This window comes from Lissotriton helveticus, chromosome 4_1 (genome assembly GCF_964261635.1).
Source record: "Lissotriton helveticus chromosome 4_1, aLisHel1.1, whole genome shotgun sequence".
Classification (NCBI taxonomy): Eukaryota; Metazoa; Chordata; class Amphibia; order Caudata; family Salamandridae; genus Lissotriton; species Lissotriton helveticus.
This window is the reverse complement of record NC_136063.1, coordinates 87,525,067-87,551,943: the sequence shown is the minus strand read 5'-3', so window position 1 is coordinate 87,551,943 and position 26,877 is coordinate 87,525,067. Positions and strand designations below refer to the sequence as shown.

Below are 26,877 nucleotides of genomic sequence, written 5' to 3'. Positions count from 1 at the left end.
AACCCAAGTAAACTGTCTGGTGGCAGCGTGGACGTCTAGTGGCTGGGCTTGTAGTGAACAGGCTAGTTTGGTACTTCCTAGACAGTTGTGGGAGGATTACGGAATGGACCATTAGCAGAATGAGCGAAGGGGGGTTTGGAGTAAGTACGTGTGTTGCCAGTGTGATTGGACACATGGGGTTTGAGCAGAAAACTCAAGAGGAGCCATTTTGTTCCTTTTTTCTCTCTTGTGTTTACCTCCTCTGCTTCCATTTCTCTCTTTTCTCAATCTCTGCTCATGTTTATTCTTCTTGTTTGTTTTTTTGCTCTTCTCCTAACCGTCACTCTCACATTCTCTATTCATACTTGCCTCTTTTCTATTCTCTCCTCTCCCATCCTATTCTCTTACATCTTTTCTGTCTCACCCTTCCTTTTTCTTCGCTATCCCACCTATTTCCTCCCTTTCTCCCACCTATCCCTTACTTTAACCTTCCTCTTCACCGCCTAGAACCACTGCAAGGATTTTTACCACCCTGGAAAAAGGCCCAGTTTTCTCTACCACTCTTATGGCCCCCAAGCGAAGGAGCCAGATTTTCTCCTCATACTGGTAATATGAAATCCTCCGCTGGCGGCAGCTGAGACATTCATTTAGTATTCCTTCTGCAAAACTTGCTAAATCCTCTCCTCTCCACTCCGCATCCTTTCTCTTTCTCTTTTTGTTTTATAATATCATTTTTATTGACATTTCTCAGACATGCCAAACATGTCCCTAAATTGACACCTGCCTCCCACCAACATAGTTAAAATATGAGTGACCAGGTCACCACAGGGTCAGCACATGGGTCACATAACAGTTTCCTCAAACACGAATATCCTGCATCCCTAGATTCCCGCTAACCCCATCACACCCACAACAATTCCTCTATAATCTCACCAATCTGTCCAGATCTTAGCGTGTTTATTTAGGCCGCCTGTAGATTTCCGCCTTCCTCTTTTTAATCCCAAGCTTCTCCCATCTTCCTCTTTTTCATCCATCACTTCCCTTTCTCTTTCTCACATACCCTCCTCTCTCACACTTTTTCATATGCATGCCTCATCTCTCTCCATCCCAACACCCTGCTCTCTTCCAGAACATCACCATACCATCCTCTCTCACAACTTCCTTTCACATATATTCTTGTCTCACCATATTTGTTTAAGAGACTTTTTGAGGATTTGTGATAACTATAAACAAATTGAAGACATTCACTGAGGAATAACAAAGAAAAACATTACCGAGAATGTATGTCATCCAGACAACTACACAATGTATAAATATCATCGAATCTGAACATATATAATGTGTAGATACTTTGTGGCCAATTGGTGTTCTGAGATACCCATGCAGTAGGTTACACGGTAACCAGGTAACCAGGTGCAAGTAGTTTCACCGTGACCACAAATGTTTCAGTGTTTGGTGGGGCATTCACACGCCATATAAATGGACTCTCCCTCGATCTACTCATCTCAGCTGGTCATATAATGGTGGTGACTTCTCCATTCTCTGATGTTTAATGATGTTCCTCTTAACTAAAAGTATGCAAAGCCCCACCAATGTACTCTCTCCTCTCAACCCGCCCACCTTCTCCAAACTTCCTGCTAATCTCACCTTGATCGCAAAAAAGGAGTAGGAGAACCACGTACAGAGAAATGTGGTCTTTATAATCCTGCTGCAATCACACCAGCCCATCATCCCATTCCATGTTGCCAAAGATTTGAAAGCTAGAAAGAATAAAAAGGAAAAGAAGGGTCATCCCTGTCTTGTTCCCCTCTTAATATGAAATGAGGACCAAACACCATTGATTCTAACTGTGGGAACCTGTTGATCACATATTAAATTTATGGATGAAAGAAAATACAGCCCGAAGTTCAATCGAGCCAGAACATAATGCATGGGGGCCAGTCCAGAGAATCAAAGACCTATGTAAACTCAATGAGCCTCAGTGCACAGGGGACAGAGAAGTCCTGCATTCCATTGAGTGCAGCCTGACCTCTTCGGATGCAATAGCTAGTGTGCTGTTTGGCATGAAGCCATTTTGGTCTCCTGATATGAAGGAGCCAATTTCCCTCATCAACCTGCCGGGCAATGCCTTGGCAAGGACCTTGGCTTCTAACTTAATGAATGAGATAGGCCAATACAATTGACAGGTGTCAGGCAGTGTGCCAGGCTTAAGGAGAACTGTTACTGTAGCTGATTGCAGAGCTCCAGGCAAAGATATGTTCAACCTGACTTCGTCCAACATACAGCAGGTGAGATGACGTACTCGATGCAAGCTGCAGAAAGAACTTCCTAGGGAATCCATTTGGACCTGTGTCTTTCCAGTTCGCATCCCAACCAAGGCACAGGCGAGCTCATCTTCAGCGAGTAGAGATTCAAGTTTGTTCCAAAGATCATTGGATAGGCCTTGAAGGGGAAGGTCACCAATCAGGGGAGGCAGATGCTCTCTCTTGGGAATGGGCCTGGAGTGATACAAGGAGTGATATTAGTCTGTAAATACTTCAACTATGTCAAGGGTGTCTTTTTTCAATATTCTGGAAGTGTCTCGGATACAGGGGGCTAGTCTAGAAGTGGTCCCTCTGTGTCAACTAGTACAACAGTGTACACAATTTGTCCCAAATCTCATAAACTGTCCATAGAGATGCTATCCATGTTAATCTAGCTGTGTCTAATGTCATTTGAAGGAGAGATTCTTTGGAGATCTCTAATTTGCATAGCAGTGAGGACTCCAAACTGGATTTTGAGTGTGTTTGTTTTAAGATTGCTAACTTGTGCCTTTTAATACATTTTTATGGGCTAGATAGGATATGGCTTTCTCCTGAATTACCGTTTTAAGGGCTTTCTATATTGTGCTACAGCCCAACTCATGAAGCAATCACTAACAGTGGATCTCAGCTGATCCAAGCATTAATTGAGACACATCAAGAGCAGGAAGTAATCACTGACTGTGGATCTCAGCTGTTTTACACAAGACCCATCAACAAGAGGAAACAATCACTGACGTTGCATCTCAGTTCTTCTAAATCCATCAAGCACATGATCTAATTACTGACACAAGACCAAAGCTGATCCAATGTTTCTCCAAAACCCATCAATAACTTTCCTTTATTTTGATTAGAAATGATTTGAGAAGTACAGCTATTACCGAAGAATATAAAATTGACATCCCTTAGCAATCCTAAATTGACCCGGCACCTTCACAACGCTTTAAGACATAATCTAAACTCCACAAAGGTCAACAAGCACAAATCTCAACAACAAAAGGCCACCAATTCAATTCCGACTACAACAGCACATTCCCCTCATTACGCTCAATACACCACTTATCCACTGGCATGTAAAAAAGACAATAATCTGTGGCTGGTGGCAAGTTGATAGTAAGAACACATCGCCAATAATGTTGTCACGATTCTGGAATAAATGTTCTAGTAGACATTTTGGAAGTCAGAATATAGAAGCAAAACAGCAGTGCAAAGACACACACACAAATCGGATCACTGAAACAATATCGATGTCAAGAATATCGAATTACAAAAATATCGAGGAAAAAATATAGAATACCAAAATATCGACATCCTATCTCCAAACAGGCAAGTACAAAAATATCAAATCAAAAATATTGATGTAAAAAATATTGTTAGTCAAAATATCAAACTTTTTAAAATGCTTTAAATTAATAAAAAAATAATGAAATAATAAATATAATTAACTTAAACATACTTAAAATACTTAAATAACCTTAAAAATAATAAATAATTAATGTAAGTAAAAAAAGATACAAATTGATTTGTTAATACCTATATATATATGAATCCAAAGTTGCCTCAAGGCAAAAATATGCGCACTCAGGAACCCGTTTCAAAAGGTGGTTTATTATTCACAGTTCACACGCTGTGAACTGTGAATAATAAACCACCTTTTGAAACGGATTCCTGAGTGCGCATATTTTTGCCTTGAGGCAACTTTGGATTCATAATTTGATTCGGCCTTTGCGGTCCGCCGGATTGCTTGCGCCACCTGACATGGGAGGGAGGATCCCAGCAGGACCCTGCTTTGTTTCCTTGACCTATATATATATATATATATATATATATATATATATATATAAACGTAATATTAATAAAATAATTACAATATTTTTACCGTAGGATAGCGGAAAGGGTAAAATTTACTATTACCACTCCAGTGAGTGCAACAGTAGGGAAAGCGTTGGATAGTGTAGGGGTAAAAATTACTATTCCCACTCCAGAGAGTGCAACAGTAGGGAAAGCGTTGGATAGCGTAGGGGTAAAAATTACTATTCCCACTCCAGAGAGTGTAACAGTAGGGAAAGCGTTGGATAGCATAGGGGTAAAAATTACTATTCCCACTCCAGAGAGTGCAACAGTAGGGAAAGCGTTGGATAGTGTAGGGGTGAAAATTACTATTCCCACTCCAGAGAATGCAACAGTAGGGAAAGAGTTGGATAGCGTAGGGGTAAAAATTACTATCCCCACTCCAGAGAGTGCAACAGTAGGGAAAGCGTTGGATAGCGTAGGGGTAAAAATTACTATTCACACTCCAGAGAGTGCAACATTAGGGAAAGTGTTTCCACTCCACAGAGTGCAACAGTAGGGAAAACGTTGGATAGCGTAGGGGTAAAAATTACTATTCCAACTCCAGAGAGTGCAACAGTAGGGAAAACGTTGGATAGCGGCAGGGTAAAATTTACTATTCCCAATCCAAAGAGTTTAACAGTAGGGAAAGCGTTAGATAGCGTAGGAGTAAAAATTACTATTCCCACTCCAGAGAGTGCAACAGTAGGGAAAGCGTTGGATAGCGTAGGGGTACATATTACTATTCCAACTCCAGAGAGTGCAACAGTAGGGAAAACGTTGGATAGCGACAGGGTAAAATTTACTATTCCCACTCCAGAGAGTGCAACAGTAGGGAAAGCGTTGGATAGCGTAGGTGTAAAAACTACTATTCCCACTCCAGAGAGTGCAACAGTAGGGAAAGCGTTGGATAGCGTAGGGGTAAAAATTACTATTCCCACTCCAGAGAGTGCAACAGTAGGGAAAACGTTGGATAGCGTAGGAGTAAAAATTACTATTCCAACTCCAGAAACTGCAACAGTAGGGAAAGCGTTGGATAGCATAGGTGTAAAAATTACTATTCCCACTCCAGAGAGTGCAAGAGTAGGGAAAGCGTTGGATAGCGTAGGGGTATTACCACTCCAGAGAGTGCAACAGTAGGGAAAGCGTTGGATAGCGGGAGGGTAAAAATTACTATTCCAACTCCAGAGAGTGCAACAGTAGGGAAAGCATTGGATAGCGTAGGGGTAAAAATTACTATTCCAACTCCAGAGAGTGCAACAGTAGGGAAAGCGCTGGATACCGTAGGGGTAAAACTTACTATTCCCATTCCAGAGAGTGCAACAGTAGGGAAAGTAAATACTTCATATATAAATAAAAAGAAATTACATATTAATACCAATTAAAAATTAATTAAAAGTAATTAACAATTTGATATAATATAATAATTAATCAATTAAAAATACAAATAAAAATTAATTATTAAAATGTATTACCTATTAATACAAATTATTTACCAATTAACAATTAATTAATTAACAATTAAAAAAGAATTGAAATGAAATGAAATGAAAATGAAAAATGAAATTAAAAAAATATTTAGTAAAGCGCACTGCGGCCGAGCGGCTTCCTGGCGCTGGGGACCTGATCAAAGCTCACAGAGGGAACCCAGGGAGACTAAGAGGGGAATGCCTGAGAGAAAAGAAAGGTTTTGAGGGCTTTGCGGAAGTGAGTGTAGATGGTGATAGAGCGAATGAAGAGTGGAAGACTATTCCAGAACTGGGGGGCCAGGACTGAGAACCGGGTGCCCCCTGTTCTGGATTTGCGGAAACGGGGGATATGCAAAAGAGAAAGGGAAGAGGAACGAAGAGTGCGGCAGGGGGCATGAGAGGAGATGAGAGAGGTGATGAACAGGGGAGCAGAGCGGGAATGGGCCCGAAAGGCTAGACAGGCCAGTTTAAAGAAAGATCTGAAACGGACAGGCAGCCAATGAAGGGACTTGAGAACAGGGGTGATATGAGAGGATTTAGGGAGGGAGAGGATGAGGCGGGCAGCTTGGTTTTGAATGGCCTGGAGTCGGCGGGTTTCGTAGGCGGGTATTCCCACGTACAGGCCATTCCCATAGTCGAGGCGGGAGGTGACAAGGGCCATGACTATGGTTTTGAGTGTGTCGATGGAGAAAAACCGCAAGATTTTCCGGATAAGACGGAGGGAGAGAAAACATGAAGACACGACGGAGCTGATCTGACTATGCATGGATAAGTCATGGCTGACTTTGATACCTAGGGTACGGACAGAGGAAGTGGGCAGAGGGGGCGGACCAAAAGAGAGGGGCCAGTGTGCAGGAGACCAATGGTTCGAGGGACCACCAGGGAGGACAAGTTCCGTCTTGTCAGGATTGAGCTTCAGGTGGTTAGCGCTCATCCACTCAGAAATAAAAACTAAGGTAGAACAAAACTTAGGGAGAGAATCAGGGGTAGAAGAAAGGTCGAAAACGAGCTGGAGGTCATCTGCGTAATTGTACACCGAGACCCCCAGCTCAAGAAGGGAAGTGATGAGGGGATGGATATAAAGATTGAAGAGAAGGGGGGGAAAGAGAGGAGCCTTGGCGAACGCCGCAAGTAACCGGGCGGGGAGGGGCAGAGAAGCCGGAGAGGTGAACCGCCTGGAACCTGTTCTGAAGGAATGACGCGAGCCAAGAAAAGGCCGCGCCCCGAATGCCCGCTGCGCTGACACGGTCGAGAAGGATGGAGTGGTCAACCGTGTCAAACGCAGCGGACAGGTCGAGAAGGACCAGGGCTTGGGGGAGGTTAGAGTCGGCCTTCCCCTTGAGTTCGTCCAAGACTGCAAGGACCACCGCCTCCGTGGAGTGGCCCGGGCGGAAACCCGCCTGATGGGATGCTAAGAGGCCGTTCTCCTCGATGTAAGTAGAGAGGCAGGAGGTGACATGGGCTTCAAGGATCTTGCCAAGATAGGGAAGAAGGGAGATGGGTCGAAAATTAGAAGGGAGAGAAGGATCCAGACCGGTTTTTTTAGGATAGGGAGGACTATAGCGGATTTAAAAGAAGAGGGGACGGAGCCAAGAGCCAGAGAGGAATTGAGAAGAGCAAGAGGGGGGGCGGGAAAGTTGGTGAAGAGAGTTTTAAGAATGCGTGCCGGCGCACAGTCTGCGGGAGAGCCAGATTTAACTTTGATCAGAAGTTTTAGAAATAAATCAGGGGAGATAGGGGGGAGGAGGAAGAAGACAAGTGAGACGGGGTTGAGGCACAGTGGGGATGTTGGCTTTAATCTTCACAATCTTGTCGATGAAGAAATCATTAAGTGAGGAACAGAGGGACTGTGAGGGGACCAGACTAGGGGTGGAGCGATCAGAGGTAGCAAGATTGTGGACCAGGGAGAAGATTTCACGAGATTTATTAGCAGAGAGAGCTACTCTCTCAGTGAAATATGCGGTTTTAGCCACTAGGATCGCTTTTTTATATTCGGTGAGAAGTAGTTTATATTTGGCGCCCAAAGAGGTACAGTAATTCCGTCTCCAGTGGCGTTCCGACCGCCTGAGGTCGAGTTTGAGCTTTTTAGAACAAAAAAAACAATAAATAAATTAAAATATTTAATTAATTACAATTAAATTACTTCCCACCCTATTCCCCTATAAACACACAACCCACAACAGAAAATAAATTAATAAAATTAACATAATTATCAATTAATCAATTAATTACAATTAATTACCAATTATATTTTAATTAATTACCGATTAAAAATGTAAATAACAATTAATTCAAAATAAATACCAATAAATAAATAATTTTTTTAAATTATTTATAATTAAATTACTTCCCACCCTATTCCCCTATAAACCCACAACCCGCTACAGAAAATAAATTAATAAAACTAACATAATTATCAATTAATCAATTAAAATTAATCACCAATTATATTTCAATTAATTACCAATTAAAAATTAATTAACAATTAATTCAAAATAAATACCAATAAATAAATAAAAAAATGTAATTAATTATAATTAAATTACTTCCCACCCTATTCCCCTAGAAACCCACAACCCGCTACAGAATCATATTATGCAAAAATTAAATACCATAAAATTAGTTAATTAAAATAAATTATAAAATAAATATACACTTTTCACATATATACTAACATAAAAAATCACTTTACCAAATTGGATATTATTAAAAAATTGAAATTAACTTACTTACCTCAAATTCGATATTTTTGTTGTCTACATTCTGTCCATTCTATATTTTTGTTGTCTATATTATGTCCATTCTATATTTTTGTTGTCTATATTCTGTCCATTCGATATTTTGACCATTCTATATTTTGAATTCGATATTACTGCTATTCCATTCGATATTTTTGTAGTCAATATTCTGTCCATTCGATATTGTGTCCATTCTATATTTTTAATTCGATATTAATGCTAATCGATATTAAAAACTCGATATTTTGAGTGTATACCACACAAATCCATACACACATTCATACTCAGTTACATATATGCATGTCAAAACTTACTGACAGATCATTACAGACCAGCGACGGCTCGTGGAGGGAGTTACGGTGGGGCAGGAGGGTGGGGAGGGGGAGGGGCAGGGTGGAGGTTGCTAAAAACCGGCATATGGATAATTGCAGGTAAGTAAACAATTTAATTAATAAAACGAATTTCGTAGCTCGCACTGCATTGCATTTTGCGATGCAAGGCGCACTACGAAATTCGTTTTATTAATTCAATTGTTTACTTACCTGCAATTATCCATATGCCGGTTTTTAGCAACCTCCACCCTGCCCCTCCCCCTCCCCACCCTCCTGCCCCACCGTAACTCCCTCCACGAGCCGTCGCTGTTACAGACACATCTATACACATACCTAGTGGCACACACAGATGCTCAAATTGACTCAGTGATGCACATACTCACAAACTATTCCACACTCAAACATACACAAACCTATAGACAGATATGTGAACCACTGGCCTCTCTGCATCTCTTACCTACACAGGTTCATGCACAGATCTTCACACACACAATGACAGATCTTTAACTGCGCAGGGCTCACGGCTGCCACTCACCCTCATGGTGTTACACTGTTCCTCTTCTCTGAGTTTAGACTCCAGAATGTATCTTGTCTCATTCCTCAGAGGTCGCAGCCAGTCCTGGAGCTTCACCTGCAGAGAGGAAACCACACAGACGACAAATGTAGATCTGTAAAGTGAAGTCTATCATTTGATAATAAACACTATAATGATCCACACATATGCAGATTATAAGTACCAGCCACATAGTCACATTTTAATTACCAGTCACACATATCTTGATTTGTTCGTTTTAACCCCAGTTTTCCAAATTTCAAGCATTAGCCACACTTACACGAGATGTAAGTACCACGCCACACATGTACAGATTTTAAGTTTGTTCGTATTATAAAAGAATTGTTGACCCAAACTTAATAGATATGCTCTGTATTGTTTAGCTTCTGTAAGGTCTGTTCCTTTCCTATATTTGATGTGATTTAATTTATAAATTTTGCCTCAATAAGCTGGTACTTGTTTTTAATGTATGTTCTATACATTCTATGTTTCTAATAGTATATAAAAAATATTTTTGACAATTGGAGCCCTGATGAAGCTTTTGATAGAACAGAGAAAGGTGCTAGTTGTCTTGCTGAGTCTTATGCTGTTTACTAGAAAAAGAATAAAGAATTCATCTATAAAAGAAGTCTGGACTTCCTTGGTTATATGGAGACAAAAGACTGTTATATTTTGGTTGCTTTTGCCTCGGTTTGTGTTTGAATTTAGAAGTTTGGACCTTGGGCAGCTGATCCAGGGGGGTGGGCAACACTGTTTAAATGGAAGGTTTATAGAACCAGCCTGTGGGTCGGAGAGGTGTCTTTACCAGTCCACATTTGTGAAAAATGTACTAAGAGGGGCTGGAGAAAGGTGAGTAGAAGGAGAGGAGTAAAGCCTTCAGTAGGAGTATGCTGAGAGGGACCCAAGAAAGGTGCAAAGAGGAAGAGGAGTATAGTGAAAATTAGGCGTTAGACCTGGCATCCTTGGCATGGTTTCCCCTTAACTTTTTGCCTTCAACTCTCCTGTTTGCTGAATTCGTATTGCTGGTTTCAGGACTCTGCACACCTTACCACTGCTAAACAGTGCTAAAGTGCCTGTGCTCTCTCCTTGAAACATGGGAAGATTTGCTTATCACCAATTGGCACAATAATTTACTTGTAAGTCCCCAGTAAATATGCACTACCTGTGCCCTGGGTCTGTAAATGAAATGCTACAAGTGGTCCTGCTGTGTTTTAGTAAGACAAGGGAGCCCAATTTGGATACAAATTATTTCCCAAAATTGTGGTCTCCTACACACAAAATTGCTTCTGTAATTCACATAGAAATACAATGATGTCTATGTCTTAACTGTCCATCTGGATGTAATCATTTAATGTGAAAATTATAAGTGGGACATTTATCAACAGAAAAGGAAAGTTATCTGGCATTGAAGTAGTTAGGCCTGTAACGCAATTCAATAGTTAGGCCAATGAACATACGTTACAGCCTGCTTTGTTCTCTCCAAGCTGCGTAAATGGGCACGTGAGCACACTGCCTTCACCAAGCGCTCAGAACTAATCTGAAAGCACGCAGATCACTTGTTGTTAGCAGATCGTCTTTTGGAAGGACGATCAGTGTGAAAGGCAGTGTTGCTAAGAAAGAGAAAGCAAACCTGCTGGGAAGGGGCTCGAAGGTGTCGGACCCCTGAGGTGGTAGAATGCTGCTCAACATCCTGGCGTGCAGAGCACACAAGGGAGTGTAGGGGAGGGAGCTACAGAAGGACCGAGCAGGCATTTTTATTACCTTACAGGGCCTGCTCCTGCTGATTTTTTAGGTCTCGCTGAGCCAGCGCGCATGCGCTACTCTCGAGACTTTTAGTAAGGGGGCTTCAGAAAATGCTGCCATGAGCCTAGAGCTTGAGTGCATGTGCGAGGGCGCGGTCATTACAGCACCATCTGGCTTTCAACCCTTACACGTGCAGCGGCTTTCACTTTTGCCGCCGCGCGTGCACGCGCACCACTCGCGCTTCTCCCTTTCCCCCACCACATATCGCGACCAATGCTTGTTTTTAGAACGCGTTTCATGCTCTCAACCCTTACACACGCAGCGGCTTTCGCTTTTGCCGCCGCGCGTGTGCACCACTCACGCTTCTCCCCTAAACCGGGACTGTCCTGGCAAATCCAGGAACCCTGGTCACCCTATCCTAATTGCACGAATTCTTTTGGAAAGTCGTATTTGTGGACTTCGCCTTACGCTCTTTATTGAGAACTGCCCGCCACCCTCTCGAAGCTATGTGAAGCCTTAAAAATGCAATTAATAACTAAACACTCGGCTAAAAGCTGCACAGCCTTCTTCTCTCCCCTTCCCTGCTATTTATTCTCTCCTCACTCTTATTGCCGTTCCCAACTCTTTGCTCTGCCTGCATGTTCTTATCCCAGACTCTCGGCTAAAGCCTTTGATGTGGGCGCAGGTCTGACCCGGCTCCACAGGCCGCCCTTTTGTGCGCCTCTGTTTTCTGGTCTCTTCCCAACAGTACCGCCCGCAGAAGGAGAGCGCTGCTGCGTGGCAGGGGTGAGGAAAATTTCATCCACACCGCACGGATGCTTTCTTTGCTTCCGCATTTGGTTAGTTAATCCTCTTTTACCGATTCTATGGTACGTTCCCCATCTGTCGCATCACCGCAGGGCCACGCAAGCCGCCGGGCTCTCCATCTCACGGCCTGTGCCTCCTGCATTCACTTGAACAGAAATGCCCGTCTTGAATCACACCCTCTACTCAGCCTAGATACCTCTGCTACCATATGGATTTATGGGTTTAAGTGGTAAACTGGAATGTTGGCCAAGGTTATCTGTTGATTATTTCATCTTTGTGTCTTGCATTCCATATCATGCAATGATGTCAGAACCTCAGGCAAAATGACATTTTGTCTTTTGGACGCTCCCTTGCAGCAAGGCCTTTTTTCGACCATTAATTCGTTCCATTCTGGTACTTTCTTTTGGCCTTTTGAGATTGCTCCAGAAGACATGCGCTGTCACTGGCTTTAATGTGGCACTAGCCCTGCTCTGTGAACTCTTCTCTGGCTCTTACAATCTTTTGACTGCCAATGTCTACCCTGTATTTTATTTCTAGCCACTCTTCGATCACTCCCTCACACAATCCCATTCTTGATGACTTTCTGGACTGGGATCAAAAAAAGTTATTTGGCTAAAACTTAATACCAGCCCCACCTACAAAAAACAGTCCCCACACTTTTCTCACCAAGAAAACGGGGGCAAAACATAGACAAAAAATGTGCATAGTACTGCACATTCTCTCAAATATTGCCACTAAAAGCTACAGATTTTACACAGAGTTCTTAAAGTGAACTAGTGGCTAACTCCAGTGCTGCAAGGTCTGCCATAGTATTCAGAAGTAATATTCTGTAGTACAATAGCTTTTTCTTGCTGTCTCTCAAAAGTCACCTCCTCGATCTCTTTCGGTTCATCCTCTCTTACTTCGCATTCCGCTGTGTCTTTTCTTACAGCCTTTCATTTTTGGACTCTGCTTTTTCTTACTTCCCCTACAGTCTCACACATCTTAGTCACTCTATCCCCTTACCTCACTTTTCTCTTTATATGGGATGTATCATATATAGGGCGACTGGAACTATGTGACAGAGGAGGACCAAATAATGTGTCAGGGAAGGAACAAATTATGGGCAACAAAAGCCAAACTAAGCGGCATAATTAGGATCATTTATTTTCGGTATTACTTCAATATTTTGTTATTTGTACACATGGTATCACTGTCTAGGCAAATATTTGGCTTCATTAGTACCAGTTGAACAATCAAATGCAGAAGTAAGGGTTTGAATGATCACCGGTCAACCTTTGTGAAGGGCCACGCGAGAACACATGACCCCAGGTTTTAGTAGCCTTTGATTCGTTTGAGATAGAAACTATTTTTTGTGTTCAAATCTGCAGAGTATGGAGCAGACGATGAATTACATGGAAAACCCATAATTATACAGAAACACTAGGGCTGCAGAATTGCAGAATTTCAGGGGCCTTTATCATATTATACTGCAGTAGTATATGGCAACATACAGCTGACAAGGCTCTGAAATGCTCCAATTCACACTACTTTCCCTTTGTGAATGTATTATTGGTAGGGGGTCGCTTTTGGGACCTTATAAGTGTTTAGCCATGCAACAGTTGATGTTGTTGCACAAAGGATATTGTGCTGCATAACTAAATACTTATAAGGTCCCAAAAGCGAGACCTATTGGCTATGCCAATGCTTGTTTACTATTAGCCTTGCGGTGTGAGCTGCACAGAGGGGCTTTTGCCGGTCTTTCTTCTGCCACATCTGCCTGGTATAGAGCAAGAATTTTCCTGTTTTTAGAAAACTTTAAAAGTGACAGAGCTGTACTTCCCAGCTCTGTCACTTTTAAGGTTGTCTACAAAGAGGTCATTTTAGCAGGACAGCGGTTATTCACAGGGCTGTTCTCAAGAAAGAGCTGCAGTTAGGTTCACCTTTCAAGGGGAAAAATACCAGCCAAGTTCAAGAGTCTGCACTGGCATGATACTAAATAGGACTGTAAACAAAATCGAATGTACTCCTTAGTAACATGAATGTTCTGCCTCTATTGACCTTAGATATTTTTAAGGCATTGCTAACTCCACTCAGGAACACCTATTCACATTTCCTGTTTCAAGTTGTACCGATAAGGGCTAAAAATAATAGCTTTAGGTGATTCTGCTTATTTTTTATCGACCGGACATTAGAATACCAGTGGCTACCCTTGCTGCAGTCCATTATGCATCCGGCATGAAGAAAGTACATCACATGTAAATTATGTATCATGAAAAGGCGCATTTTGCGGCATACTACTGCACATTTAGTGAAAGTATTAGCTCATTGTTTTGTCCCTTTTACAACTGTTAACACTGTCTGTACATAAGTTTCACCTGATTAGTAGCGGTTTAACACTCACATTTAGCAATAAGCAACAGAACGTTCCCTAGATGACGGAGGGTTACGTCTCCCATTATGGCTTTGGGACTATGCACAACAGCGAGGGGAGCAAGGGCGGGTTAGTCCGTTTTTTTTTTTTTTTTAGGTTGTGATTTTAGCGTTGTTATGTGGACAACTGTTTGCCTCACATAACCATTAATCCTCAGTTGTTACTATTATTGATGTCATCCTGAGATCCTGCTTACTTATTTGTGTTCAATTAGAGCCAGCAAAACATGTTTCTTGTTTGAGTATTTCCAGCATGTCGACCCCAAAACAAATAACAAGCATTTATCTGTGTTGCATTTGAAATTCCAGTTTATGTTTCATGTTTGCAGAGCTTCAGCAGTGGAATGCAATGTTATGTATTAGACTGAGGCTCCTGCATTAAACTGATTATGTAGCTTTACCCAAAATCAATAAAGTTTATTGGAAAACAAAGCAACAGAAAGGTGACTATTCAGCCTTTGCAAAGGGCCTTCCACTGCTTTTAACACATGCTGTTGCATTTTTAGTATCTTTTGAAGTGTTTGAGCTAGAAACACATTTTTTACGTCAAAATTTGCAGATGATGGATTGTGACAAATGCAGCAAATTCATAAGTATGCGAAAAAAGCTGCCATAGCACAATAACATCATTCCAGTGGCCCTGCCCTTGACTTAGAGGTCAGTGAGCAGCACCCAGTACACAGAGTAGGCTATGCAGGTTGCCCTCTTAGCAGCTGATGATGATTCTAATTTAAGACAGGTGACTTCTGAAATTAGGCACTGTCAACCCTCACTTGTCTTCACTTGCCTCACTGCCTCCCATCGCAATCACTCCTCTGAATGCAGGCATCTTTGTAGCCATTACAACCACACTCGCTCTCTTTTTTATCTGTATATTGTTAACTTTTGGGAAAGAAAACAGTCATTTGTTTTATAAGTATCATTATATTTCTGGGATGAGGGACTAAATGCAAGACAGCCAAAGGTATTTTATTACCAAAACAATCGAGAGCACGAGAGCAGTATGGGAGCAAGGAGGTTTGAACTTTCTGAGATTTTTGTGGCAGTTGTAGAAGCAGAGACATGGCATTTGTGCTTCAAGTAGCAGTGGTTTGAGGTTCAAAGTAAAACCATTTCTTTTTCCTTTACCAAGGGTGGTTCCTCTCTGGATTGGACTGGGAAAGAATATATGGTTACGAATGGAGGCCGTTTTTAACTTGTAAGGGCACACTCTAACAGTGGTTTGCAAGTTATGGAAGACTGTATGGATTTGAGCTTGCTGCAGGCGATGGTTTTTAATATCAGGGAAATCAATAGTAAAAACTGGCCCACCACACCATAAAACATGCGCCAAAACAGCCAGCTGATTGGCTTAAACGCAGCCCATTGGGCGCTTCCTGACTGCTGAATCAGCTAGTCCAACCCTAGTTGCTCTTATAAATGCAGGTAGTTCAATGTCTATTTTATTGCAAAATGCAAGATCAGCCTTTGCTTCTGTAGTAATACATTATTGTGTTCAAATCTCTACACAGGCTGTGTGAGCCAATTGGTAATGTCATTGATAGCTGTGTGCCAGCTGGATGCCTGTTTGCAATGTTGATGGTGTATTATAAAGCAATAGAAATAACAATTTAATGGTCATTTGTTTGGACATTATACCGGATATGAGAGTTGCAGTGTGTCTGTTTAACAATAAATAATATGCTACGGCCCAGATTCTCAAAGGTTTAGCGTCAGGTTAGCGTTACTTTTTCAATGCTAACCCGACACAAAGCCCGTTTTGGGATTTAAAAACCAAAGCAAAATAATATTTGCATTGGTTTGTGTGGAAAAGTAACACAAAGCAGTGCTAAATGCTGTTTGCAATACTTTGCGTTAACGGGCTGTTACATGGGTGTTCCCATATGTTTTGTACAGCTTTGCCTTCATGTGGGACAGAACATCAGCCAAGGACTTGATGAAGCTGGACCGTGTCTCAGCCTGTAGAGCCAGGCACTGTCTCCCAGTTAGGTTTTGCACCCCTATTTATAGCCTAAATCTGTGTCTTCTTAATTATTCTAAGCCCTCATGGATGCTTAATTCCCGAACCCCAATTTCTTCCACGGAAATGCACCTTCATTTTCAAGTGATCTCATTTAATTGGTTGTATTGATACACAAGTGTTTTATCATATATTATTGTACTGTAGCATTTGTCCAGCAAACGATAACCCTCAGCAGACCCCGAAGAGTTTTCTGGATGTTTGAGTAAGAAATGTTGTTATAGTGCGGCATAACTGGCAGAGTGTTTGTTGCACTGACCTAAATGTATTATGTTTTGTGTCATAAGTAAGGTGAGCTCCAATTAAGATACAGTGAGTCTGTAGGAGCATTTATGCATGGAAGTGAATGCGAGTGAGGAATGTAAATGTAAACGTGTTTGTATTTATATAGCGCCTTCTACCCAGAGGTCTCGTAGCGCTGTATTCATACCACTCCTGGCTTTCCTGTGAGATGTCCACTCCTGGGCACCCCAAGGTAAAGCCAGGCATCCAAGCACTGCTGGGGCCATTGAGGAGATTAATCAAGCTATTGCCCAGAGTCACAGAGTGGGACCCATGATTAGACTAGGCCCCGAGGAGAGAATTATCAGGTCCGGGGAGATTGAGTACAAGAGCTGCCGAGGTGGGTATTGAACCCTGGTCCCGGGACAGACCTCTGCATCAGGGTCTGCCGCTCTAACCATTGAGCCACACTTCTCCACATTGGGTTGCCTCCACCTCCTGTTACATCCTGTCACCTGCACCTGATGGATCGTTTGCTAGGGAACAGTTAGCTCTTTGCTTTTTGGGGATCTTGACAATTGTTGATTATCCTTACTCATTCCAGGAGGGCTGACCAGGGCTTGAGATCCTATGAAATTGAACAAGTAGTGGAGTTACTTAATTTCTTCAATGGATTCCACACTGGTGGTTCTTAAATATTCCATTGTTTAAGTCCAGAGACAGCTTGAGGTGACAGACCAGCCTACAAATGAATTTGAATAGGTTTGTCTCCCTATGACGACTGAGAGGGTGATTGAATTAAATCAAAACACACATTAAGCACTTGTTAGCTTATAGACAGCATTTGCTTGCATAGGGATTTTTTGTATGTCTGCTCAGGTAGCCTTACCTGTGGTGCACAAACATCCTTCTTCACACAGAGGAACAAAATTAGCGGGAACATTGATTACAGCACCATAGCACACGTTGATAACAAGTAAGATTGTGTCAAGGTGCAAGGAGTCGACGACGTTTCGATACCTTTCTCCAGATGTTGGAATCATCTTCAGGACATCAGGGATGATGCCAGAGACAGATGCCTATTACAATTCAAGGATAGTAGGGTTGCCGGCCAGACCAAGACCGTAAAGGCGGAGGAGTGAACCAAGGATGGGAGCTCCGGGTGGTTCCTGAAGCAATGTTGGAGCAACCAAGGTGGTTCTGGTCAATTGGTGAGTCACGGTCTGGTCACATGTGCGCTTAGACTCATCGGCAATGGATCCGTTACCTGGTTGTTGAGCGGAATTGTTCGAGAAGGCATAGACACTTTCAGCCAGTAGTATGTGTACTCACGTGTAACAGTCCCTACACCTACTCACAGGCAGGGTTTTCTGCGACTCCGCTGGAATGTTGTGAATAATCCCTGCTCTTCTACTCCCTGCATCCTTTTTCTAACATTGTTGTCAAAATATATTCATTGTGGGCATTATATTGTTTTGTTTTCAATGTGGCATTTCAGGAATTTACAAGACTGAAGTCAAATAACCAGGGAGAGAGAGACAGCAATGATAAAGGCGGATCATAGGCCTCCCAACAAAAGAAGACACCACGATGTGAGCACCCCCGGGAAGAGCTGTAAGGCAACACTGACCAACAGGCCCCCTCACCTCAAGCCAGCCCCTACCCACATCAAAGTGAACTTAGATCAATTTCAATTTGGCAGCAAGTGCCTTAAACTTGTCCATAATCTGTGTTTAAAAGCATTTTTGGCAAAACTAAAATCTTAATAATAATAATAATACAGAAATTTCTAAAGCGCGAACAGCTACCTCGCAAGGAGGTGTCCCGGCGCTATGTGAGCAGCTGGAGTAAACAATAAGTAAAGCCGGTGGATCAGATCTTTTGATTAAAAAGCCAAGTTTTTAAATGTTTCCTGAAACCAATCTCTGATGTTGCCGACTGAATGGCAGGCGGTAGGGCGTTCCACAGCTTCACCGTGCTTGCTGAAAAGGTCCTGCCTCCCAGACGCGCCTTTCTGACTCGTGGGACGTGTAGCTGGAGTAGGGAGTTTGACCGTAAGAGTCTCGCCTGTTCATATCTAGGGAGTCTTGCTTTAAGATAGCTAGGACAGGTGCCATGGAAAGCTCTAAAAGCCAGTGTTAGCGCCTTACATTTAATTCTGCTTGCCACCGGAAGCCAGTGCAGTGCTGTTTAAAAGGAATATGTTTTATCAGCCTCGCAGCCGCATTCTGCACGGTCTGCAGACGTTGAATCAAATATTTGGGTAGGCCCAAATACAAGCCATTTGCATAGTCCAGCTTCGAGGTGACCATCGCATGGACTACCATTTTTCGGCAGTCTTCTGGAAGCAGCACAAGGAACTTGCGCAAATTCCTCAGCTTGCTTAAGCACCCTGTTGTCACTTGCTGAATGTGGGCAGAGAAGGCCAAGCTCTCATCCCACATTACCCCCAAGTTTTTAGCCTTTGTGCTGGGGGAAGGAGCAGGGCCCATCTCAGATGGCCACCACAGATCCGGGGAAGGGCGAAGGCCTTTCCCAAAAAAGATCACCTCCGTCTTGCCAGCATTCAACTTTAATTTATTGATGTTCATCCAGCTGGCTACATCGCGGAGGCACCCCTTAAATTTACCGAAGGCTGCCTCGGACACTTCTGAGTAGGGGAAGACGAGCTGGGTATCGTCTGCGTATGAGATAGATTGCCGTGACCCCCCATTTGGCAATCATAGTAAAAAGTGGTGCCAGATAAATATTAAAGAGTAGCGGACTAAGTGCCAATCCCTGAGGGACCCCAAACCCCAGTCGCTTAGGTTTGGAGGAAAAAGAGCCCAACGCCACCTTCTGTGACCAGTTGGTCAAATAGGATTGAAGCTACCCAAGTGCTTTATCCTGAAGGCCAATGTCCTCTAGGCGCTGCAGAAGTCTGTCGTGGTCAACCGTATCAAATGCGGCCGATGGATCCAGGAGCACCAGCATAGCAGATGCTCCTGAATCTAGAGACCACCTAACCGACTCAGCTACCTCAATCAGGGCGGTCTCAGTGCTGAAGCCCGTCCTAAAACCCGATTGAGTTTCATGCAAGATCTTATTCTCTTCAATGAAACTATTCAATTGGCGCTGAATCAGTTTTTCCATCATTTTACCTGGGGCAGCCAATAGGGAAATCGGTTGGAGATTGCTCAAATCCTCCGGATCTCCATTTGTTGTTTTTTTCAGAGGGAGGAGTGTGGCATGTTTCCAACAGTCCGGAAACACCCCAGATATAATGGACGTGTTCCAAATGTGCAGGTGGGTGGTCACAATTGACTCCGCCATCATGCTCCAGAGCTTCGGTGGGCAAGGATCATCAGGAGCCCCCGATTTGCACCTCTTTATTTCCTGCAATGCCTTCTTAAATGAGATAGAATGAAATTGACCTAAGATCGAGGTAGATGGGCTATTATCAACACTATCAGCCATTATGGTGGGACGAGAGTCAGAGAAGGTACCATACACTTTCTTAATTTTGTCATCAAAATAATCCGAGATACCTTCACAAAGAGACTCGGATGGGGTGACTTCTGTTTCAATAATTCTCGGCTTGAAAAAGGACTGCACTATATTAAAAACTTCTTTACTGGATTGTTCCGCCTGACGGATAGAGGTGGCAATATGACGCCTTTTTGCTTTTTTATAGATTTATGCAACTTGCGGAGGGCTGTTCTATAGCGAGCCTTAGCTGATTCACAATAGTTCACCCGCCAAAGGCGCTCCAGTCTCTTGCATGCACCCTTCTCTGCCCTTAGCTCTGTAGAGAACCATGGGGCAGAAGGGGATTCCCTGCGAGATAGGGCGAGTTTGGCTGGAGCGATGGTCTCCATCATGTCGCCTATCCATCCATTCATTGCCACTGCATCTGCATTTGGATCTGTAGTTAGCACTGGAGGGTAGACTGTCAGGGCCGCGCCAATAGTGTCAGGTCGAAGATTTTTCCATTGCCTGAGCACAAAGGAGCGTCTACCAGTGGCCTGAGAGCAAGATGGTAGAGTAATGGCAAAAGGGATCAGGAAGTGATCCAACCAAAGCAGAGGCTATGAAGTATGCTATGAAGTATCTTAGGGATGGGTGGGCGGGGATTTGCTGCTTCAGCTTAAATGAGAACAGAGACAAAGAGGGGTAAGTGAGGCTCATCTGTGTCTATAAACCACCCGTCCCTTCCTGCTAAAGACGAGTCCCCGGTTGTGCACAGGTGGTCCAGGCCACTCCTCCCTCCTTCCGAAGAGTCCCTTTATATCGAACAATCTACAGTCAATCCAACTCGAAGAAGAAAGTGGACTCTGGAGGGAACATGACCCAGCAAGGGAAAACCTCTCTCTCAGCAATCTCCTCCTGGGTGCAATGAAAACTAAGGGCCAACCCTGAGCTACTCTTGCACCGAAGCTCATCCCTCCACACTCGACGAGTGCTGCGTGGGGCCCTTCTGCTTGTGTTGGCTCGACGCGTTGGCCCGGTCACTTGCCAGCTGGCTTGTGGCCCCTGTGCCGACGAAAACCTTAAATCGACCTGCTTTTCTGGTTGCTCCAGATTTGCACCAGCTCCTGTGAAAAAGAGCACCCGCTCTGACCCTCCTGGTCCGAGTGAGAAGCAATCTCCCAGTTCCGCGTGGATTGCTTTTGCCAAGTGCTGTTTGCTCCAATCTTGAAGCCGACAGCGCCGACGGCGAGAGCCTGCGTGGGACAGATCGTGACCTGCTCCTGGACATCGCAGATGCCCCAGAGCCCACGTGACAGCTGAGAGAAGCTCCTCGACAACCATCTGATTGCGCCCGACATTGCCTGGTTCCGTCCTGGTTCCACCCTGGTCACTGCTGAGTGACCCAGACTCTGTCCCCTCTGCTTTCAGATACTTTTCGACTTCGATCCACCCTTGGATCACACCGGACACTTCTGCTTCCCATCGTCTGCAGCATCTTCAGCTCCAAGCACCAAGAGCCTGCGTGTCAAAACCCGACGCCACTTCGACCCTGTGCACCCACTTCCTGTGGGTGAGGTAACATTGCAACGCCGGTGTTCCTACACTGGTACACACCTCTAGGGTCTGTGTCTTAAGTTTTGTTCCTCTAGGTTCAGCGGAAGTATCTTTAAACTCTACTTGTGTAACTTTTACGCACCATTGACATTGCATTGGTGCAAGCCGCACTTTATGTGCTTCACCCGAATCCCGCGGGCTTTTCCCGACTTCAGCATTGCTAGTCCAGACTGCTCCCAGCGATTCCCTAGGCCCTAAGCCTAACCACTGGTCGATTGGTATCTCTTATACCACTTTCTTAATATATGGTTTGAGTGGCCACCCGCCCTCATCCATAATTGTGCAACTTTGTATGTTATACTGTGCTTTTGATTTAACGCTTGTGCCCCTTTGCTCATAAAGAGTACTGGGGATTATTTTAGAAATAAACACATATATTTTTATAATATATACTTGTGTGGTGTCCTTTCATTTGATATTACAGGATTGTATTTGGTAAAACAGCTCGCTTAACACAACCTCTTAAGTTAAGCCTTTAAGGCTGCTTAGTCCATGCTACCCCTAGGATAGCTTGTCTAACAAGGTTGACTTACAACCTGACACCATAAGGGATTGTTTGGACTGATACAAGGTGGTTCCAGAATTGGAAACATCATATACCAGGCCAACTTCTCACATTGGTGCGCAGCGGTGCGGATTTGAGCTTGCTGTTGTTTTACCATTGCAATCTTTTATCAAATTGAAAGATCACATCAAGTACCTTAGGTACATATAAATCAAAAGCTTAGCATATTAAGTTCTACTGAACTTAGTAGTTGTAGATTAAAGGGATTAGCACACCCTGACTACAACTCACTAGCAAGGTACAGTAGGAAAACACTTAGTGTAGGTAAGTGCATCACTTACACCTCACTAGCAGTCATGTCTGACACAGGAAGAGCTTCAGGCTCTGCCCCTGTGATAGTTGACCCCGTCAAGGCAACTCCCAGCTATGACAACCTTAGCCACAAAGACTTGAGTGCCTTGTGCACTTCAAGGGGGCTAAAAAGGGGCAGAGCCCCTACCATTCCTTCCCTGATAGCCATCCTGGAAAAGGATGACTTAGAGACAGCTAAGGCAGCTTCCTTAGATGTAGGAGATGGAATAACCCGCCCTGAAGATAAGATCACTCCAGACGATGAAGAGGAGGAGGAAGAGGAGGAAGAGGGCTCAGAGATAGAGGAGCCTGAGAATCTGGATCAACAGGGTAACCAGGTACATGTTGGCAGGCTTAACCAGACCAACTTGAACCTACATGGGATTGGAGAGGGCCAGCACCTCCCCAGATCCCATAGCCTAATTCTCCCAGGCAACAGAAGGATGAGATCCCATTCAGGAGACTCTCATATTTCTAGTGCCTCAAGAGAATCTCAAAGGGGAATGACTTCCCCCCAGAGGAAAGAGCATAGGGCCAGGATGAGGGCTGTCCAACTCCAGATAGAGAGGGAAGAGATAGCCTTGGCTCAAGCTAAACTTGCTTTAGCAAGAGAAAGAAAATTGTGTGGATGTGATTCCACTGGTGGCAGCAATATTCCTAAAGAGAAAGACAGGGGCTATGACAATAGAAACCTGACAAAAATTGTGCCCCCTACAAGGAAGGGGATGACATCCACAAATGTATGACTGCTCTTGAGAGGGCCTGCATGGTACAGCAGGTTCCTCAGGATCAGTGGGCTGCAATTTTATGGTACTCCTTTTCTGGGAAAGGGAGGGATAGGCTCCTCACAGTTAGACCTGAGGATGCCAAAAACTACTCTGTCCTGAAGAGTGCTCTTATTGAAGGGTTTGGCCTAACCACTGAGCAATACAGGTTGTTGTTCAGAGACACCCAAAAAGCACAGACTCAGGACTGGACTGATTTTGTAGATTGTGCCACTAAGGCTCTGGAGGGTTGGTTGCAGGGAAGTAAAGTCTCAGACTATACAGGATTGTACAATCTTATCATGAGAGAGCAGATCCTTAATAACTGTCAAAACCAGCTGTTGCATCAATACCTTATTGACTCTGATCTGACCTCTCCCCAAGAATTGGGAAAGAAGGCAGACAAATGGGTCAGAACAAGAATTAAGCAGAAACCCCAGAACCATGGTGGTGACCAGAAGAAAACAGACCAGAAGGGTGGGAATCAGAAAGATAAAGAAAAGGACCAGAAGTCTTCAGGCCCCCAAACTAGTAATAAGGAGGGTGGTTCCCAAAATGACAAAAAGAAAAAGAAGAATGATGGCCCAAAGAAACCTTGGTGCAATACCTGCAAATCAGTTTCACACTGGGGCAGTGAATGTACTAAGAAAAATCCAGTTCCTACAACTGCAGCTCCTAAAGCAACTGCACCCCCTAGTACAGTCAGCAGTGGTAGTGCACAACCTAAGGGGATAGTAGGGTTAACCTTGGGTACTGAGGTGGAATCTGGCCTAGTCAGAATCCCCACACAGGCAGTTCTCCTATATGATGTGGACTTATCTTTGACCACTGCAGTGAGTCCCAGTAACCTGGGCAAATATAGGCAGACTCCCTTAATCAATGTGAAACTGGCTCAGGCCTACAGGGACACTTGTGCCAGTGTCACTATGGTGACACCTGACTTTGTGGACCCTGGTCAGATTGTACTAGGTGAAAGTTACCTAGTGACCAATGCAAGCAACTCCACTACTTCACATAGTGTGGCTGTTGTGAACTTCTCCTGGGGAGGGGTAAATGGCCTAAAGAAAGTTGTTGTGAGTGCAGACCTCCCAGTAGACTGTCTGTTAGGCAATGATCTGGAAAGCTCAGTTTGGTCAGAAGTGGAGTACAGGACTCATGCAGAAATGCTAGGGATTTCAGCTCATGTCCTTGCAGTGACAAGGTCTCAGGCTAAGAAGTGCCTACCTGAACCAGTGGTGGATCTGGAAACAATTGACCAACCACAACCCAAGAGAAGGAGCAAGAGGGTTAAGGCTGTGCCTTCCCACTTGCCCCAGGTTGAGGATCAGCCTTCACAGGAAGCTGATTCTGCAGTCCAAGAGGAGACTGTCTCAGAGGAACTGGAGCCTGATCAGGTTGAGTTTCTGGGGACAGGGGGACCCTCAAGGGCAGACCTGGGGCAGGCCCAATTAGATTGTCCTTCACTTGAACCCCTCAGACAGCAAGCTGCTGCTGAGGCTGCAGGGAATGCTCAAGGTGCCCATAAAGTTTATTGGGATGATGGACTCCTTTACTCAGAGGCTAGAGACCCCAAGCCTGGAACAACCAGGAGGTTGGTTATACCTTTGAAGTTTAGGGGTGTCCTTCTTATTTATTTATTTATTTATTTATTTCTTACACTTATAATGCGCGCAGATACCCACAAAGGGTTTCCCGGCGCCATGGCTACGAGAAAAAGATACTGAAAGGCAAAATACTGTCACAGATAAACAAACCATTTGTAAACACAATTATTTATTAAACAGCCAGGTTTTGACTTTTTTCTTGAAACTGGCAAAATTTCCCTCTTTGCGCAAAGCTAAAGGGAGAGAGTTCCAAAGAGCTGGTCCCAGGTGGGAGAAAGATTTACCTCCCATTCGGGCCAGTTTGAATCTGGGAACCACGAAAGTTGCTCCATTTAAGGAACGAAGATTCCGTACAGGAACATGGGGCCTGACCAAATTCTGCAGGTACCGTGGTGCGGTTCCTGCCCTGATCTTGAACATAATGGTCAAGGCCTTAAACCGGACCCGGTTTTCAACTTTCAACCAGTGTAGGTCTCTAAGGTGCTTCGAAATCCTTGCTGTCCTAGGGATCTTACATAACAGCCTGGCTGCGGAGTTCTGGACCAATTGTAGTCGTCTGACTACGGCTAAATTGGAGCCCAGATAGAGAATGTTACCGTAGTCAAGCCTAGATGTTATTAGCGCGTTGACTACGGTCTTCTGGGTATCCACAGGAAGCATCCAGATGATCTTCCGCAGCCATTTAATGATGGTAAAACAAGTGCCAGCCACTTCTCACCTTGGCCCATGATATTCCCCTTGCAGGACACTTAGGCCAGAACAAGACTTGGGACATAATTGTTCCTCACTTTCACTGGCCTCACATGTCAGAACATGTCAAGGAGTTTTGTCGCTCCTGTGTCACTTGCCAAGCCAGTGGTAAGTCAGGTGGCACAACAAAGGCCGCCCTCATACCACTACCTGTGGTGGGGGTACCCTTTGAAAGAGTTGGAATAGACATTGTGGGTCCCATGGATCCTCAAACAGCATCTGGGCACAGATTTATACTGGTGGTAGTGGATCATGCCACCAGGTACCCAGAGGCAATTCCCCTGAGGACCACCACAGCACCTGTGGTGGCAAAAGCCCTCATTGCAGTTTTCTCAAGAGTCGGCTTTCCAAAGGAGGTTCTTTCAGACAGAGGTACTAACTTTATGTCTGGATACTTAAAAGCAATGTGGAAGGAGTGTGGAGTAAACTACAAGTTTACCACACCCTATCACCCACAGTGCAATGGGCTTGTGGAGAGATTCAACAAGACCCTCAAGGGAATGATAACAGGATTACCAGAGAAGCTTAGGTGGAAATGGGACACCCTTTTACCCTGCTTGCTCTTTGCTTACAGAGAGGTCCCACAGAAGGGGGTTGGCTACAGCCCTTTTGAACTTTTGTTTGGCCACCCTGTAAGGGGTCCACTATGTTTGGTGAAGGAAGGAGGGGAGTTACCTCTCAAAAAGCCTAAGCTAGATGTTGTGGACTATGTACTTGGTCTCCGCTCCAGGATGGCTGAGTACATGGAGAGAGCATCCAAAAACCTGGAGGCCAGCCAAGAATTACAGAAAGCTTGGCATAACCAAAAGGCTGTTCTGGTTGAGTACCAGCCAGGGCAGAAGGTGTGGGTGTTGGACCCAGTTGGCCCAGCAGCACTCCAGGACAAATGGACTGGACCCTACCCTATCATTGAGAAAAAGGGAGAAGTCACCTATGTGGTTGACTTTGGAACCCCTAGGAGCCCCCACAGGGTGCTCCATGTAAATCGTTTGAAAGCATTTGTTGACAGGGAGGACATGAGTCTCCTCATGGCCACAGATGGGGAACAGGAGGAAGAGAGTGACCCTCTCCCAGACCTGCTTTCCCAGAACCCTGATGATGGTTCAGTTGATGGAGTAGCCTTGGCAGGCAGCCTCACTGAGCAGCAACAGGTGGACTGCAGACAGGTGTTGCAGGTCCACAGGCATATGTTTTCACTCACACCCAGTCAGACTAATTGGTGCACCCATGAGGTGGACACTGGTGACAGTCTGCCTGTCAAGAATAAAATCTACAGGCAACCTGACCATGTCAGGGATTGTATAAAGGCTGAGGTGCAAAAAATGTTGGAGATTGGAGTGATTGAGCCATCAGAGAGCCCATGGGCTAGCCCAGTGGTCCTTGTGCTAAAACCTCATACCAAAGATGGAAAGAGAGAAATGAGGTTTTGTGTGG

The 26,877-nt window shown here is 44.2% G+C and overlaps 1 protein-coding gene across 1 annotated transcript in view; it reads right to left on the bottom strand.

The window, feature by feature from the left end:
* Window positions 1–26,877, bottom strand: part of LOC144827029 (E3 ubiquitin-protein ligase TRIM39-like) — a 198,608-nt gene that overhangs the window by 163,617 nt on the left and 8,114 nt on the right. Inside the window, exon 2 of the mRNA XM_078685495.1 lies at window positions 9,184–9,279. Within this exon, the coding sequence (XP_078541621.1) occupies window positions 9,184–9,279 (96 nt within the window). The remainder of the gene's footprint in view (window positions 1–9,183; window positions 9,280–26,877) is intronic.